General features: G+C 32.7%; 1 protein-coding gene across 2 annotated transcripts in view; it reads right to left on the reverse strand.

The window, feature by feature from the left end:
• Positions 1 to 12,691, reverse strand: part of LOC111054495 (mitochondrial 10-formyltetrahydrofolate dehydrogenase) — a 165,901-nt gene extending 153,210 nt beyond the window's left edge. The window contains exons 1-2 of one of the 2 annotated variants that reach the window (XM_039441247.1): positions 12,499 to 12,691; positions 980 to 1,115 (exon numbers count right to left, since the gene is read on the reverse strand). In XM_039441247.1, coding sequence (XP_039297181.1) covers positions 980 to 1,115; positions 12,499 to 12,603 — 241 coding nt within the window. In that variant the 5' untranslated portion in view covers positions 12,604 to 12,691. The remainder of the gene's footprint in view (positions 1 to 979; positions 1,116 to 12,498) is intronic. The other variant, XM_039441248.1, reaches the window with a different exon arrangement.
• Between the last annotated feature and the right edge of the window lie 5,051 nt (positions 12,692 to 17,742).

Raw genomic sequence — 17,742 nt, forward strand, 5'->3', positions numbered from 1 at the left:
TATTGAAATTAAGTGTATCTAACGGGCGATTCTCACAGAACATGATACATGATTTCGTAATATGATTTCAGCTGAAATTGGTTTCTTTTGTTAGGAAGGCATTGGAAAGGTATTATAATGGACATTTTGTATTTTGGCTGTAGGACATGATTTTCTATTTTCGGGTGTATTCTCCCTCCCCACTCTACTAAATTCTTTCGGGGCTATTTCCTGAAAAACGACCATATGACTGGTCTAAAAGCCTCATCAATTTCACTGTTATATCTGGTTCTTCAAACCCCACCATCACATACTGGTCCCCAGATCCTCCGATACATTTTTCTCTCGAATGACTTGAGTACTCTTTCATCCCAGCTCAGAAATGTCCAGGTCTCAGCTCCATAAGTCACAACCGGTCTGACTAACGTCTTGTACATTACTTCAACCTCAGTAGTCATACTCATCCTCCTCACCAAGCACTCTTCCATTCATGTCTTTGCGTGCAATTAAATGAGGCTGGAATCCTTTTCTCATTCTCTTGACTGCTTTATAGAACTTTCTATTCTCGTTTATTTCATTGAATTCTTCCATGTGTTTTATGCGCTTCTTCATGAATTCTCTCTTTTTCCTTTTAAAAATTTTGTTGGCTACTTTCCGACTATCATAATATTTGCACGGCTACTCCTGGTATCTCTCTGCATCATCAGCTTTCTATCCTTATTTTTCTGTATTATGGCCTCCTTACACTCATGATCATACCATTAAAATCTCTACAGTAAATTTTCATTCTAATAGTGGTAAGAATCTTCATTCTATCGTGATAATTTTATTAAATGGCTAATTTAATTCAATCTGTACAATAACGGTTGAATTTTTCTCATGCAATACTGCAAATATTCTTTAATCACTAATGGAGTACTTACAAGAAATACAGTAACTAAATATCACTTGAAGCACTTGGAGCTATATGAAATTGGTAAGGAAGAGTTGAGCAGCTTACCCAAGGGGTCCTCTCTCCTACCCACATCAGGAACGGTGAATGCACCAACAATTCTATGGCCTCTACTTCTCAATTGTCTGTAAACTTCAGCAGCAAATGTGCTTTGTCCAATGATAGCAATTTTCAACGATGAATTCTAAAACCAAAAAATCAAATATTACCTGGTAGGAAGTTCAACACACTCCAAATTATAATGTATAAAAATGTTTGTTAGATTGGATAATTAGGTTCGGTTATGAATAAATGAATGTGTAGTACAAGTAAGATTGTGTTCTATTCAAGTCTATAGTAGGAGTATAGTAGTGAAGACGAGTTAGAATTCGAATACACCTTACATTGCAGTCGATTTCAAAACTTGTCTGAAAAAATTGACATAATATGTTTGAAATGTTGACATTTTTTTTTATTTTTACATAACTACTGTTAGTAGTTTTAATGAGTAGGCTACTGAAATAGTCCAATCGGTTCCAGTCTGACTAGAAATCCATGAAGCTTTGCACTTTCAGCTCCATCACTAATCTTTCTCAGTCCAAGCACCAGTGCTGGCGTATTGACATTATTCAAAAGTAGGCGGTTTGCTATAAACCAAGCTGAAGCCTCAACCCAACTGCTGGACATTTTTCGTTGTAGAGCACTCAGATCAACATCGTTGGTAAGCAATGATGAATCATCAGCATAGCAAACAACTTTAGATGAAATATTTAATTCAATATCTTTCATCATAACTAGAAATCACTAGATCACTAGGAGATGGTTTCAAAGGATGAAAAAGGATCCTATTAAGTAAGGTTATGAACATGGTAAGGTGAGTGCCATATGGAAATGAGATAATTTATTTATTGACATGTGATATTCTAACATATGTTGTAATCATTGGAAATAACAAAATAATATGATAGAAATTCAAAAAAGAACATCTGTTCTATTATTGCTTTCTACCTGATTCCACTCCTCAATAATATTGTTCTGATAATTGATAAATATGTTTAATAATATTATTATTAATATAATACAAGTATTGTTTCAATAATTAATTATTTTCATTAATAAAGGTAATAATAGTATTGTTTTGGTAATCAATAAATATTTTTAATTTCACAAACTCTGTATAATTTTTAATAGTGAATGTGAAACAGCTGCATCAAAGAAATTATCTCAAAAACATATGTTTAGGAAAACCATAGTTTTGAACTTCGTTTTACTGATGCAATGTATAAGCCTACACGTGGCATGTATTATTAATTTATCAGCTAGAACAGTTTTTTGAGACTGCTAAATAAACATCTACAGTTTTATCAATGCTGTTTCGGCAATATGAAAACGCATTCAGTTAAAATGTCTTTAAATAATGGTGTTGATATTTACATGATAATTAATCTCTACCATTTTTATTTAATTGAAATTTCAAAATTATTCAAGCCTTGATAGACTCACTGTACAGTCAGTAGAAAATTTTAATATTGAAATGAGGGGTATTTTGGCAAGCTGAACTAGAAAGTAAGGTCCTATGCACCTTTTTGATATTATTTCTAAAAATGGAAAAACGGCTGATTTTATACAGGCATTTAAAACTGTGGTAAGCAGCTGTAAAATGGGTTCTATTGCTTGTTTATAAGGGAGCTGAGGAGTGAGAATATAAATATCTTTGGTGTTGCCGACTTCATCCTGGAAAATATTTCAAGGATTTGAATACAGGTTACTTCTTTCACTTAAAAAACCTTGGTACAGAGGTTTAGTTAGGGTCTGAAAATTTTGTGATGAGGTGACTTTAATATTTCATCAAAGATACGCCCAAAATCAGCGTTTTTCCAACGTTTTTCTCAGCTTTTCTGCGTTTTCTCACCTTTTTCAATAATTGATGGAAATATATTAAAGAAAATTAAGTACACAGGTTTAGCTGAGGTGGAAGAATTTTGGTCGCCAAAGATACGCCCATATAGTAACAGGTGTTTTTACCAGCATTTTTGGCTAGCGAAGCGAGGCCGCTGATCTCATTTTTGGACGATACAGTCGGGGGTCCAGGGGCGGAGCCCTCTGTCTAGACAGATAAGGCGAGCGAAGCAAGCCTGACGGCTAGTATTATGATAAGAAGCTTCAATTTTTAACAATAACGCCTGCGATTTCATGATGCACTTCAAGACAATAAGATGATAAATCAAGAGGCTGTACACAGTCGAATATCTTTTTGGAAATGAATATGGCAACCCCGCCATTCTTAAAATTGTTCTGCAAAAACTGGCTATCAACTGAAAACCATGTATCTGTACTAGATTCAAGAAATCCTTTACCAACCAGTGCTCCGAGAGGCAAAGCCATCGAAATCCTTCTCTTGATTGATCATCCCAATCTCTTTTATTTTGTTATTTAGATTGATAATAGAAACATAAGAGAAAAAATATCAGGATTTCTTTTAGATTCTAAATTGTTATGTCTAAAAAACGGGTTAGGAAGTTTGGAGAGTTGACTAAAAAATCTCTCTCATCCAGAGATTGATAGGAAGTAGGATAGGTAGAACAATTTTCAATTGAGAGCAATCTTACATTTATACAGAGTTGACAGGATTCTGCAAACAGCGAGTGGTTGGTGAACTGGGCGTGATTGGATATGATCCTAGATTTCAAAAGACAGGAGAGACAGATGATGGAAAGGACGTAGCTTCCAGATGTTGTTTATTGGGAGAGTTTCGAGTACATAAACTGTGATATTCCGTTTATATTTCGGTTCTGGAAGACGCATGATCAACATCGGAAAAGTCTCTCACAAATCTCGACAGCCGATTGACGAGTCTTCTTCCCACGCCGGTTAAGACGAAGCCAATGTCGCGTGAAATGAGATCTAACAAGGAACGTGTTAATGTCCATGTATTGAATGTTAAGTCTACCTGTGTAGTTCCGCACCGCTCTGGATATGAACGAGTTTGCATAACAGATATTTTCGTTGAGAGTAAGATCATCGTGTCTGTAGGGAACACTGCATAACAGGATATTAGTCTTCAGATCTATCTCGGCGAACCCGACAATAGAATTATGAAGTCTCCATCTGTGAAGTCCTTGATTAACTACGACTCTCCCGAACAATATTCTTCAACTTGACACTTGATTTCCTGAAAAACGACCATATGACTGGTCTAAAAGCCTCATCAATTTCACTGTTATATCTGTTCTTCAAACCCCACCATCACATACTGGTCCCCAGATCCTCCGATACATTTTTCTCTCGAATGACTTGAGTACTCTTTCATCCCAGCTCAGAAATGTCCAGGTCTCAGCTCCATAAGTCACAACCGGTCTGACTAACGTCTTGTACATTACTTCAACCTCAGTAGTCATACTCATCCTCCTCACCAAGCACTCTTCCATTCATGTCTTTGCGTGCAATAAATGAGGCTGGAATCCTTTTCTCATTCTCTTGACTGCTTTATAGAACTTTCTATTCTCGTTTATTTCATTGAATTCTTCCATGTGTTTTATGCGCTTCTTCATGAATTCTCTCTTTTTCCTTTTAAAAATTTTGTTGGCTACTTTCGACTATCATAATATTTGCACGGCTACTCCTGGTATCTCTCTGCATCATCAGCTTTCTATCCTTATTTTTCTGTATTATGGCCTCCTTACACTCATGATCATACCATTAAAATCTATACAGAAAAATTTCGATCAGGAGCACAGGGAGATCCAGGAGAGGGCATTTTTCGAAAATTTTGATGTAAAATCACACTACAGATCAAACTAATTGTCCTATAGACTTGAAACTTTGCACAAATATACTTCAAACATGCTAGACGCGCACTAAGAACGGATTTTGAAATATTTTGCCTCTAAGGGTTTCAAAGGATGAAAAAGGATCCTATTAAGTAAGGTTATGAACATGGTAAGGTGAGTGCCATATGGAAATGAGATAATTTATTTATTGACATGTGATATTCTAACATATGTTGTAATCATTGGAAATAACAAAATAATATGATAGAAATTCAAAAAAGAACATCTGTTCTATTATTGCTTTCTACCTGATTCCACTCCTCAATAATATTGTTCTGATAATTGATAAATATGTTTAATAATATTATTATTAATATAATACAAGTATTGTTTCAATAATTAATTATTTTCATTAATAAAGGTAATAATAGTATTGTTTTGGTAATCAATAAATATTTTTAATTTCACAAACTCTGTATAATTTTTAATAGTGAATGTGAAACAGCTGCATCAAAGAAATTATCTCAAAAACATATGTTTAGGAAAACCATAGTTTTGAACTTCGTTTTACTGATGCAATGTATAAGCCTACACGTGGCATGTATTATTAATTTATCAGCTAGAACAGTTTTTTGAGACTGCTAAATAAACATCTACAGTTTTATCAATGCTGTTTCGGCAATATGAAAACGCATTCAGTTAAAATGTCTTTAAATAATGGTGTTGATATTTACATGATAATTAATCTCTACCATTTTTATTTAATTGAAATTTCAAAATTATTCAAGCCTTGATAGACTCACTGTACAGTCAGTAGAAAATTTTAATATTGAAATGAGGGGTATTTTGGCAAGCTGAACTAGAAAGTAAGGTCCTATGCACCTTTTTGATATTATTTCTACAAATGAAAAATGAGTTTTGTGGGTTGTCAAAACTCCCCCTGAAAGAGAACTATTCATTTTATCCTATCTTTTAGTAAAATAACAATGATTTCTGCATTGAATAACATCTATCTTGCCAACAAGAATCGAACTCTTTGTGAATTTAGATATGACCTACACTTTAGATTTATATAATTCTATTAATACATTCATGGAAATTGAAGTACTTTTTTCAGTTAGTTGATGATTATTTGATGAAACTGATTATCAATAGAGAAAATGATTATAATTTTATCAATACAGAATTAGTTGAATGAATTGTCGATGTACTGAGTTCTTGGTCAACAATAAATCAATATTGGTATTTATCCAATCATTATTTTTTTCAGAAGTTATTTCATTTGAATTAGAAAATATTTATAAGCTCCTATCAATTTATCATTCGTAACAATGAATTCTTCAAAACATGAATTTAATCAAATAAAAAATTGCCCATACTTCTGCATTCATGTTCGCATGTTTTCCACTTGTGAATGAATTCACAAGAACAATGAACAATGAATTCTTGAACAATGAATTCTTCAAAACATGAATTCAATCAAATCAAAAATTGCCCATACTTCTGTATTCATGTTCGCATGTTTTCCACTTGTGATGGATAGCCAAAATATTGTGGAGCGAGCTGCACGGCGAATTGTAATCGAGGGCTCTGATTGGCTGAAAAGTTCAGCGTTCGGAGTGAGGTGAGGCGAGCAGTTAGAACAGAGGCAAGCGGCACGGCGAATGGTTCGGAGTACGGTACGGCGAATGATTAACAGCTGATTTTTAACATATGCTCATGTTCGTTGAAAGGCAAGATGTTCGGGGGAATGCACGGTTTGCTGCGCGGTTCGAGGTTCTTCGGTTCGGCACGTGTGGACGCCCCTTTAGTTGTTACAGGACATTTATACAGTTCACAGGCCAAAGCAACATAATAATCTATCTTCTTCTTCTTTTTCTTCTTCTGATTCTTCTTCTTACTCCTCTTCTCCTTCTTCTTCTTTCTCTTCTTCTTCTTCTTCTTCTTCTTCGTCTTCTTCTTCTTTGGTTAGGAGTTTGTTGATAATTCTTTTTTCAAATTCAAATTTTATTTCCATCAAAAATCACATTGAAAACTCTCTTAATAGACAAAAAGATTACAGAAACAAAATGTCAAACATATACCTACATTTACTTGTAGCACGGCCAGAAAAAGACAAACTTGAGTAGCCTACTAGCTGTGAGTTTATTAAATATAACTTGATAATATTTTTGTTTGTTAATATTTTGTGAATAAAAATTACGAGTTGATGAGAGATGCGAGTAATTCCTTATATTTGATCCGAATGCTTATTCATAATACAGTAGTCAGGGTCACTGCAATCAAAATTTTTTTATTCTGTACGGTAGCTAATAAATTTCATACGTATTGATTGTCCATAATGTATCCAGTGTCCATAATGGAAGTAATTGAACTACTCAAAATTAATGGCTTACTGGTCCCTCATAGATTTATAGTATTCCTGGTGATTGAGCCTGTCTTTTTCAGCGTTGTCTATTAATAATAAAGCTTAATTTACAACTAGCTTACCCAGTGAACTTCGTACCGCCAATGTATCTCATGTTACACTTGACTTTATCATGAAATTTATCTGACAATCAACATGTTCATTTACATCTCAATACCGACTTCCTATGTGCTTAGTCATGCAGCATTCATTATTCCGAAAACATATTATTCTTCTCAATCAATTGGTAGTAATATCTATAAGTAAAGTTTTCAATTTAAAAAAAGGTTATATCAGTGTTTCAAAGAAAAATATTCAATGTTTTCATAGCTGTAGATTGTCGATATATGGTCCAGGAAATATGCGATGTACGATGAACCCACAGAATTCCATATTCTTTCCATTTTAGGATGAATCTAAGCTAAGCTAAATTCAAAAAATTGTAAATTATTCTTTCATTCTTCAGTAATTAATGAATGCAATATGAATACCTACTATATATATATATATATTATATATATATATATATATATATATATAATATATATATATATATATAAGTTATATAGCTAATTACTTATATAGTCAGCACTCCTCATTCCATTATTGTTGATGTAGCATAGTTGTAGTGGAAGGTAACATTGTATTTAGTAGTCAGTTCCAAGCTAGCGGACATAGCGAACGGAGCTCTATCGTGAGATATAAAATTATTGTAATATGTGGTTAACAAATAAATTCATTTTTTAAAAAGACTATTTGATTAATCGCAATCTTAACTGGCGCAGTCGGTAGGACACTTCAAAAACGAGAATTTGGTTTTTCGGTTTTAACCGTTAATGAAGTGTTAATGAACTTACGAAAAAGTTGTATCAGTTACCTAACATCGGGACTCAAATAAGTGAACAATCACCAAAATAACTTCGTATCAAATTGAATAAGTTGGTGAACTATTATATTATTAAATTCGTGAGTGTTATTTGCAAAATTATATTTCTACTCAGTCACCTAATATCGGGACAAGTGTGAAAAATAATAAAATTAGTGAACAATTTAGTAAAGTGTTAACAACAATACCATATTTCATCTACAAAGTGAATCAAGAAAAAGCGACAGACTTTTAAAATAAGGACTTTCATCATCTAAGGACTACCACGAACTTCAACTTCTAAGGACTACCACGGACTTCAACTTTTAAGGACTACAACGGACTTCAACTTCTAAGGACTACTACGGACTTCAACTTCCAAGAACTTCCACCTCTGGAGAATATCCTACACGTGCGACAGAACCCTAGACTGTGACAAGATGAAATCGATTATAGTATTGTTCCTCCTCTGCCTAATGAGTATGGCGAATCATTCTTCTAAAGCTGAAGAATTCAGGAATATAAGTAGTAATCTAGGAATAATTGCAGCAGATTTAGGCTCTGCAAAGTTAGAGATTTCAAAACACACTTTCATCCACTATTATGAACTAGAAAGTATTTTTGATCATGTTGATAATTTGAATATGTATTATGATAAGGTATCTGAAAATATTAGAAATAAGATTCCAATAATGGAAAATGTAGAATATATAACTGATAATGGTAGTAAAGCAAGAGATATAGTAAACTATTTGAAATTTATTAATCATACTAGGAATGTAATAGAAGATAAGTTAGATATCATAAGTGTTACTAATGATAAGAGATCTAAAAGAGGACTATTGAATGGCATAGGAGCCGCAATAAAATTTATTACTGGAAATTTGGACTCATATGATGGTGAAAGATACGATTATTTACTTGAACATTTGAAAACTAATCAGTACAGTTTGATTGATCAAATATCAGCCCAATATTCATTGAGTTCAGAACTTATTTCTGAATTTAATCAGACGTTGAACATTGTTAATTATAATTTTAATGAGTTGAAGAATAAATTTAAATTTGTAAATGATAAACTTAGCGACTATGTAGAACTAGAGAAATTTAAGAGATTTGCTGAACCAGTTGAATATTTTATATAACATTGTATTAAGTTTGATCCAAGACATTGAAAACTCTTTAACATTCTGCAAATTGAAAGTTTTACATCCTAGCATTATTTCAACTAAAGAATTGTATTATCAGATAACCAAGATTGCTGGTTACTATCAGAATAAATTACCATTGAAACCTGAATTGAAAAATATGTGGGAATACGAAAATTTGATAAATGTAAACTGTAAACTAACGTCTAAAGAAATCATTTACTTTTTAAACTTACCAATCGTAGATGAATCAAATTATAACTTATACAAGTTGTTTTCTGTACCTAGTATGTTTCAAAATGGATATGTAACTATTGTTCCTAAGGTAAGATACTTACTCAAGTCAAACGATAATTATAATAAGAAAGAAATATCAATTGAAGGTCTAACTAGTGAATGCGCTAGAAAAACAAGTTCAAATTTTATTTGTTCTATAGAAAGTTTATGTAATGACAAATTGAAATGTGAAAAAGAAATTATCGAATCAGGAACTACATCAAACTGTAAATATAGTAAGATGAAAATAGGTAATAGTATTGTAAAATGGATTCCAGAATTGAATAGCTATTTGTGTATCTTTCCAAATGAAGAAAACATAAAAATTGACAAGCAAGCAGAAACGATAACAAAATCTGTAAAAGGAGTTTATTTAATTAATAGCAACAACAATACATATTATTATAATGGTAAAATACTTAATCATTTGTCTGAATCAAAATATCGACCTAAGTTATTGAACCTAGAAAACGTTATCAATAGTATGAATGAAGACCAAGAACCAGAATTCACAATTAATTTAGAACATCTTAATTTTAATCCGATTGCTGTTAACAAGTACACCCCCATAAGGGAAGAAAGTATTTTCACTACAAACATAAGTTTTTGGACAATTATTTTGTATGTAATCTTTATTCTAATGTCAATTGTTCTATTGTATTGTTATCTAAGTAGAAAAGTTTCACCCAATGTAAACATTGTTAACAACCCTACCCCCGAAGTTCTTTTTAGGGATGGAGGAGTTATATAGCTAATTACTTATATAGTCAGCACTCCTCATTCCATTATTGTTGATGTAGCATAGTTGTAGTGGAAGGTAACATTGTATTTAGTAGTCAGTTCCAAGCTAGCGGACATAGCGAACGGAGCTCTATCGCGAGATATAAAATTATTGTAATGTGGTTAACAAATAAATTCATTTTTTAAAAAGACTATTTGATTAATCGCAATCTTAACTTATATATATATATATATATATATATATATATATATATATATATATATATATATATATATATATATATATATATATATATATACATACATATATATATATATATATATATACTATACAATATATTATATATACTCTCTTTCATTAGGTGAATAATTTTTTTCAACATTTTCCAGTTTCTCAATGATAGGGGAGTGATAATAAAATTATTTGTATAGGTCTTCTAAGGAAACATTATCAACAGCTGGTACCAATCAACTACACTTCAACTCCAAACTACAGTTTTAATACCAGTACACAATAATTTATCACAGGGTGATGTGTTTATTACAGCTGGTAACTTTAGATGCTAAATCATATTATCACAATATGATCTTGAATCATGATCATCTTTTCGTTCTTCAGTAGCCGCTCGGCCGAAAATTTCGAAAACATATGTCTGTAAAATGGATTAATAAATAATTATTAGCCCCCCTATTAAAATTTCTGTTCAGAAACCATCCCCAATATTCACACAACATAATCCCAAAGTTTCATGCCGTTGTCAAGTAGTTTTCAAGTCTACAGGGAACAAACATATAAACAAACACACAAACAGAGATGTTGTTTTAACATTTTTTCAAATCACTTTCAAAAAGTTCATGTAGTACCTACTATTGTGTTTGAGACACTTCTGGCGCCATCATAGTTTCACCACTATTCTGTTCCACAGTTGTGGAATTACAAACTTATCTATCTCTTGCAGTCGTTAACTATATCTCTATCATAATTATATAAAGTAAAGAGCTGGCTTATGCATGTACGGGATAGGAAAATTATGTTTGACGCATCATCACGTCTGAACTACTGGACTAATTAACTTGAAATTTTGCTTATAGATTCTTAATTAACCAAGGATGGTTATAGGCCTTTTCTCAATCCTTCAAGTTTTAAAATAGATCCTTGCGAAGCACGGGTTCTTGCTAGTATTCAATAATACTATCAAAACTGACACAGAAATAATTATGAAATTAGAGATTTGGGAAATGACATCAGGCAGGCTGAGAGTTGCAGCGATGTGGTGTATAAAAGGAAGCTGGTGAAATGGCTGATTCGCAAAGCTTGGGCTGATGGTTTACTACATTCATCCGCTTGGCAAAGCAGTTCTGGAATCTCAAAAATTTTATAAATACATCATCACGGTCTTGAGTCCTCTTGCACTTTCTTTCTATTTGAGTACTTTTATCTTGATTATGCACTCTCCGACAAATAGTGCACTCAGTATCATTCTAGTATCTATGTTATTATATAAATTATTTTGCTTAATACTATTTAATCTCTTTTTCTTTCCAATTTACTATTTGCCTCTAGGAACTATTCCCCAGCCACAGACGAATAGTCCTTTTTTGGGGATTCCACTTTTCAATATTGTTACAATTAAAAAAACGTAAATATCTTCAAGTTATATTGATTCATTGTACCTAACTGAAGTATTTTGTACAAATTAATAATTTTATGTGGAAATGAAATGAATTTGATTAAATATATTTAACTATTATAAATCGCATAGAAATTTTCAATAAATAAATAAAAATACATCAAAATTATTATTGATGAGGCGACAATAAGGAAGACGGGGGTATGTCCTGTTGCTTGCATAGGGTACACCTATTTTGTTTAAAGTTTTTCTAGATTTTATTACTTGGGCAGCTATGATAAACATTGATAAGTAGTACTCGATGTCATTCACCACACCAGGCATTTTTTTATAAAAAAATATAATAAACTGTTTTTATTTGTTTGCGCCATCTAGCCAGCTCAATTGGCATTAATATAATTGTTCTAAAATATCTTATCAACCAAAATTGGGTTGGTTACAATGGCAAAATTCAATTATTATGTTATAATGTGCTCCGTATGGTGCCGGTAAACCTCTATTCTATTGATTACGGTACACCTATTGGTAAGCACAAAAATAACAATAATACATCCTATCTAATTGTGCATTAGGAAAAATCTATTTTAATTCTACTTAACTATGCCGTCTCTAAACATTGAATGAGATTGCTATATTAATATTAATCCAATCAATTACAGACTGTGGTGTACTTTAAAATCACGTTTGTAACAAATATCAGAGCTCCAAAAATGATACGGTTCGGTATAACTTAAGCAATGCAAAAATTACCTTTCTTGGAATCTGCGTTGCAAACCCATGATCAGTAACCAACAGAAATCTATTGTTCAGACCATGGAATTTGTTAACTACTAAATTACTAATAAACCTGAGCATTTCCGATCACAAACATAAAGAGACGTAGCTAAACTAAACAACAGGATTACAGGATCCTGATCACCACGGCACAGTATACATACAGTACGGAAACTTGGCTAGTACCCTGACGCTAAAATCCGCCATCTTGTTAGGAAGCGCCGCATTGTAATAGTATTGATGGTAGGTTCGGATCACTTCAATGATCCGAATCAATTGATCTCGTTCACTGCTACGAGCCAATCAGAAGACCAGGATTGGAACTTCCCAAGGTCACGTGACGTGTCTAGTATTTGCGTCATGTAAAAAGCATTGGTTAGATAGGCGTTTGATCACAAGTTTCCATTCTGTACCTATTCTGTGCCGTGGTCACAGAATAGGTACAGAATGGAAACTTGTAATCAATCGCCTATCTAACCAATGGTTTTTACATGACCCCAATACTAAACACGTCACGTGACCTTGGGAAGTTCCAATCCTGGTCTTCTGATTGGCTCGTGACAGTGAATAAGATCAATTGATCCGGATCATTGAAGTGATACGAACCTTCCATGAATACTATTACAATGCGGCGCTTCCTAACAAGATGGCGGATTTTTGCGTCAGGGTACTAGTCTTAGACCAGTTATAGAATAGACACGGCTCATTGTATATTCATACTGAAAGTCGATGAAGCCAACATCTACTGCCAAATCCACCCATCTTGACGTCACGCATCGTAAAGAAATTATAGAAAACTTTTTTGAGTTTGTGGTGTTTAACTTACATTGTTGTTATTCAATGCATTGTTGTTAGCTTGGTTGTGACGTCAAGATGGGTGGATTTGGCAGTAGATGTTGGCTACAGAGGCTAGACTTTCCAGCGTGTCTTTTCTAAAACTGGTCTAAGGTACTAGTCAAGTTTCCATACTGTTTATACTGTATACAAGTTTATACTGTATGTATAGTGTATACAGTATAGTTTATACAGTATAGTTTATACTGTATGTATATACTGTATGTATATTTTAGTTTATACTCATACAAGTTTATACTGTATGTATCAACGAGCTAAAATATTGGCACCATTCACAGAGAAGAGATCCTCTTCTCTGTGCACCATTTTAACCGCGATTAGTTGAAACGAAGAAGATTTGGTTGCACAAAGGTAAAAATCGAAAAATAACACCAGTTAAACTAATCGACATAATAGTATATTTCGCACCTAGAGCAGAAAATGAGATTTTTTCTCAATCTTTTCTAGTCCTCGGCCTACGGCCTCAGACTTGAAAACCGATTTCGAGCTGGGAAAACATTTTTGCCTGTGGTGCGAATGATATTTTTCGCCAAACTACAGGTATTGCTGACATAATAAATAAAGAATACAAAATAAAGAATACTCATTAAGCTATCATACCTATCTCTTGATTTTAGTGGTAGAAGATTTGCAGTCAGGATTTCAGATTCTTATAAAATTTCACTTGGAATACCACAGTCATCTCCAAGCATTTTTGAAAATTCGGAATGCACTAATCAACAATAAATAATTGAATAAAACTGGTTGCGAAGCGAATTAGTTTGATTCGAAACTGGAACTGAAATCATGGCGACTTCAGTTGATGATGAAAGTGGACACTCGCCCAATCTAGCGGATGACTTATTAACTACTTCCATGAGCAGCTGGAAAGAGACAACTTTCTGGCCTAGACCGGAAAAGAAACCCTTTTCTGACGTCGTCTGCAAACAAGGTCTTTCAGATCTACGTAGGGACTGGAAAACAGCTGCTTTCTGTGCAGTGTGACGAAATAGTATATTTCGCACCTAGGATCGAAAATGTACGTTTTCCGGCTCGAGATCACGGTTTTCAAGTTTGAGACGAAGTCAAGAACTTGAAGCATTCGAGAGCCAGAAAAACATTTTTGCCCATGTTGCGAACGCTATTTTTCGCCACACCAAAAAAAATAATAATAATAATTTTAAGTTGGCAATTTTAAAAGCAAAATTTTAAGGTTATTCTACTATAAATCATACAATGTTAATGAGGTTATGATAGTATCATCGTATTCTATTGTTTGGTATCAAAACTACAAAATAATTCATATCAAGTTATAGAAATGATCATTTATTGATAGTTCAAATACCTATTTGATTATACTAGATACATAAATACATATTAAATTATAAAAAATGAGCATTATTGACGGTTAATTCTTTGTTTTTTACATAAAATAAATTATACAATCATTATACTTCTTATACAACAAATCTCTATTATTTTATTCTTTATTATTTAAATAGAAGTCAGTTATGATTGTTTGAGAACATGAATCCTTTAGCAGATTCTACTACTTTTTTCTGAGAGGTCAAATGTACATTCAAATTGTTTGTATTTACAGTCTATTCTGATTGGTTCTCATGACATTTAATCTCAAATATTTAACAGACTTTTGTGCAATCTGGCCTTATAATACAGTATTATAAATAATACTTCCAAAATAAATAATAATTCATCCATTTATCGGATGAAATCCATTTACCAGATGAAAGCGCTTTGCATCTGGTGCAATATCTCATGGATAAATGGATTAATAGAATTTTCATTACTATTTTGAAATAATGTGATGAATAAAAATTAATATAATTGCATGTTTCACAGTTTTGTCTCAAATTACTCAAAATATATCTAAAAATTGATTGGAATTTAAAAAAAAGTAAGTACAGTAACTAATATAAAAAATAGCTAATAAAAGTCAAAATTCATCGACAAAAAAAAATGTCATTGACCGAGATTCGAACTTTGATCATGTTAATCACCGAATTAGGAGTACTGATGTATTACACCTTTATGCTCTCGGCCATTGCGTATTGTTGAACATAGGGGCCTGACTCATAAGACTAAGCAGACACGTAATACTGTACTGTGAACTAGACTTCTAAAGTTTACTTCACTCCTAAAAAGCGTACAACAGACTTTGGCTCATGACTTAGGCTATAGAGAAAACACTATGACTTGAACATAGAGAAAACATTCGAAGATTCAATCTTGAGTGGGCCTAATGTTTTCTCTCTATGGTTTAATATTGAAGAAATATATTATCTAACAGTTTTAATAATGAATTTCGGAAAAATTATTAGGAATTTTCAGTCAAGGATGAGTTTCACCAGTAGGCTTACCTTAAACTTCAGAACTCTGCTGTATTTTCCTATTATTATTGTTGATTGTATTGCATTAAGAAGTGGAATTCGATAATAATAAGAAACAATAATTGTTAATAATTATTATTAATTTTAAATATTGATACAATTATTGTACTTTGATTTCAAATTCAATTCTTCACTTTTAAATACTAGCGATACATACATTTCTGACAATGGACAATGCAGCCAACATTATATATGTTGAGGCTATTTATAAATTCAATATTAAATTATGAAACAGTAATTTATGAAATATATTATAGACATAATACCGCGATTCATGATACATAATTATATGGATTATTACAGTCGTTATGAGATTATCTCTCTATGATTTGTGAGATTGGACACGATCAGCTGTTATTCAAGGTCATTTTATAGCCCTAGGGCCGTAAAGCTGCGTCCACACTATGTCGATCGACACCGATCGACAAAGTCGATCGACAATGTCGAACAAGTCTGGACGTGTCTCTTGACATTGTTGAGCGCTGTCGAGTCGAGTCGAACGCAACCCGATTCAGGTCGGTCCGGATCAAAGAAAGTAGAGTCGAACGCACCAGTGTGGACGTGTCGATCTTGTCACTGCCGTTTTAGAAAATAGAATAGTGATATACTGTTGTGAATTAGTGAATATACTGTTGTGAATATACTGTTAGTGAATATACTAGTTAGTGAATAGTGAATATACTGTTGTTCAAGTGCTTACATTTTTATTGAAAATGAATTGGAGTGATACCCAAACGTCGAATTTTATTGAAATGTACCATGATCGTTCTTACTTATGGGATTCAAGTGATGTTGACTATAAAAACAGAAACAAGCGGCATGATGGTTTGGTGGAAATTGCGGTGTCATTTGGCATTGAAAAAGTGGAGGTGGAAAAGAAAATTAGAAATTTGCAAAGTCAAACACTAAACACTAAAACACTTAAAACACTAAAACACTTAAAACACTCGATTATGTATGAACATTTATGATGGTTGTCGATCGACTCGTCCACATGTACTGAGGCAATTTTGTCGAGTGACACAGTCGAAGGTGTCGAGCGACTTTATCGATCGACCAGGTCGACAGAGTCGATCGACATAGTGTGGACACGGCTTAAAGTTTTACCGGCCTGGTCGGAAAATAATTACTTTCGGCCTCCATATGACGCACATAAACCAGCTCATTACATCCAAGTGTGGCGAAAAAGATTATTTAACAGACCATTCACGGGGAATTAAAATCGCTAATTCCGGTTAGTTTTCAGATTGTTTTCATTTCAATTTATAGGTTATATAGGAAAGTACGAATAATTGAGCTGTGTTCTAACTAGTTTTCTATTACCTTTGAATGAAATAGATGATATAAGCTGAAAATATTAATAAAAAGTAATGGTCAGTATTTAGAAAATATAAATCAAATGTCTATTTTATTTTTCAAAATATTGTAGGCGTTGAGTTATGGTACTATTATGTCATATATCATAATAGATGGAAGTTTTTAGCCTGAGTAAATTGCTCTAGTTTTCACATTTTTATAAACATTATCTTAATTATTAGAACAGAGCAACATTCAAATTGTATTTTTGTTGAGGTTTTACTCAAATTATAATTATTGTTAATAATATTCTAATCAATTTCAGCTTATTTTTATAACCTGAAATCTAACCAATCTCAGCAAATAATAGCCTATATTGGTTGATTACGGCTTTACTATAACTATATTTTATAGAACCAATTTATTCAAGTGAAATCTATCTTTTATAGGTACAATGTGCACAATAATAGCCTACAATAGACTATACAATTTTCTTAATTGATATTTGACATCTTCGCACCTTTGACCGAGCAGAGCTGGATTGATTGAATCACAGGTGGGTCTTGACGATGTCGCCCAAATTGTTCTTATAATACCAGTTCAGCGAGTATTAAACACAGCCGACAAGCCAAATAATGGCTATAAATACCAGAAGATTTTCAAGTCTTTAGACTAATAAAGC

Source organism: Nilaparvata lugens, chromosome X (genome assembly GCF_014356525.2).
Source record: "Nilaparvata lugens isolate BPH chromosome X, ASM1435652v1, whole genome shotgun sequence".
Taxonomy (NCBI): Eukaryota; Metazoa; Arthropoda; class Insecta; order Hemiptera; family Delphacidae; genus Nilaparvata; species Nilaparvata lugens.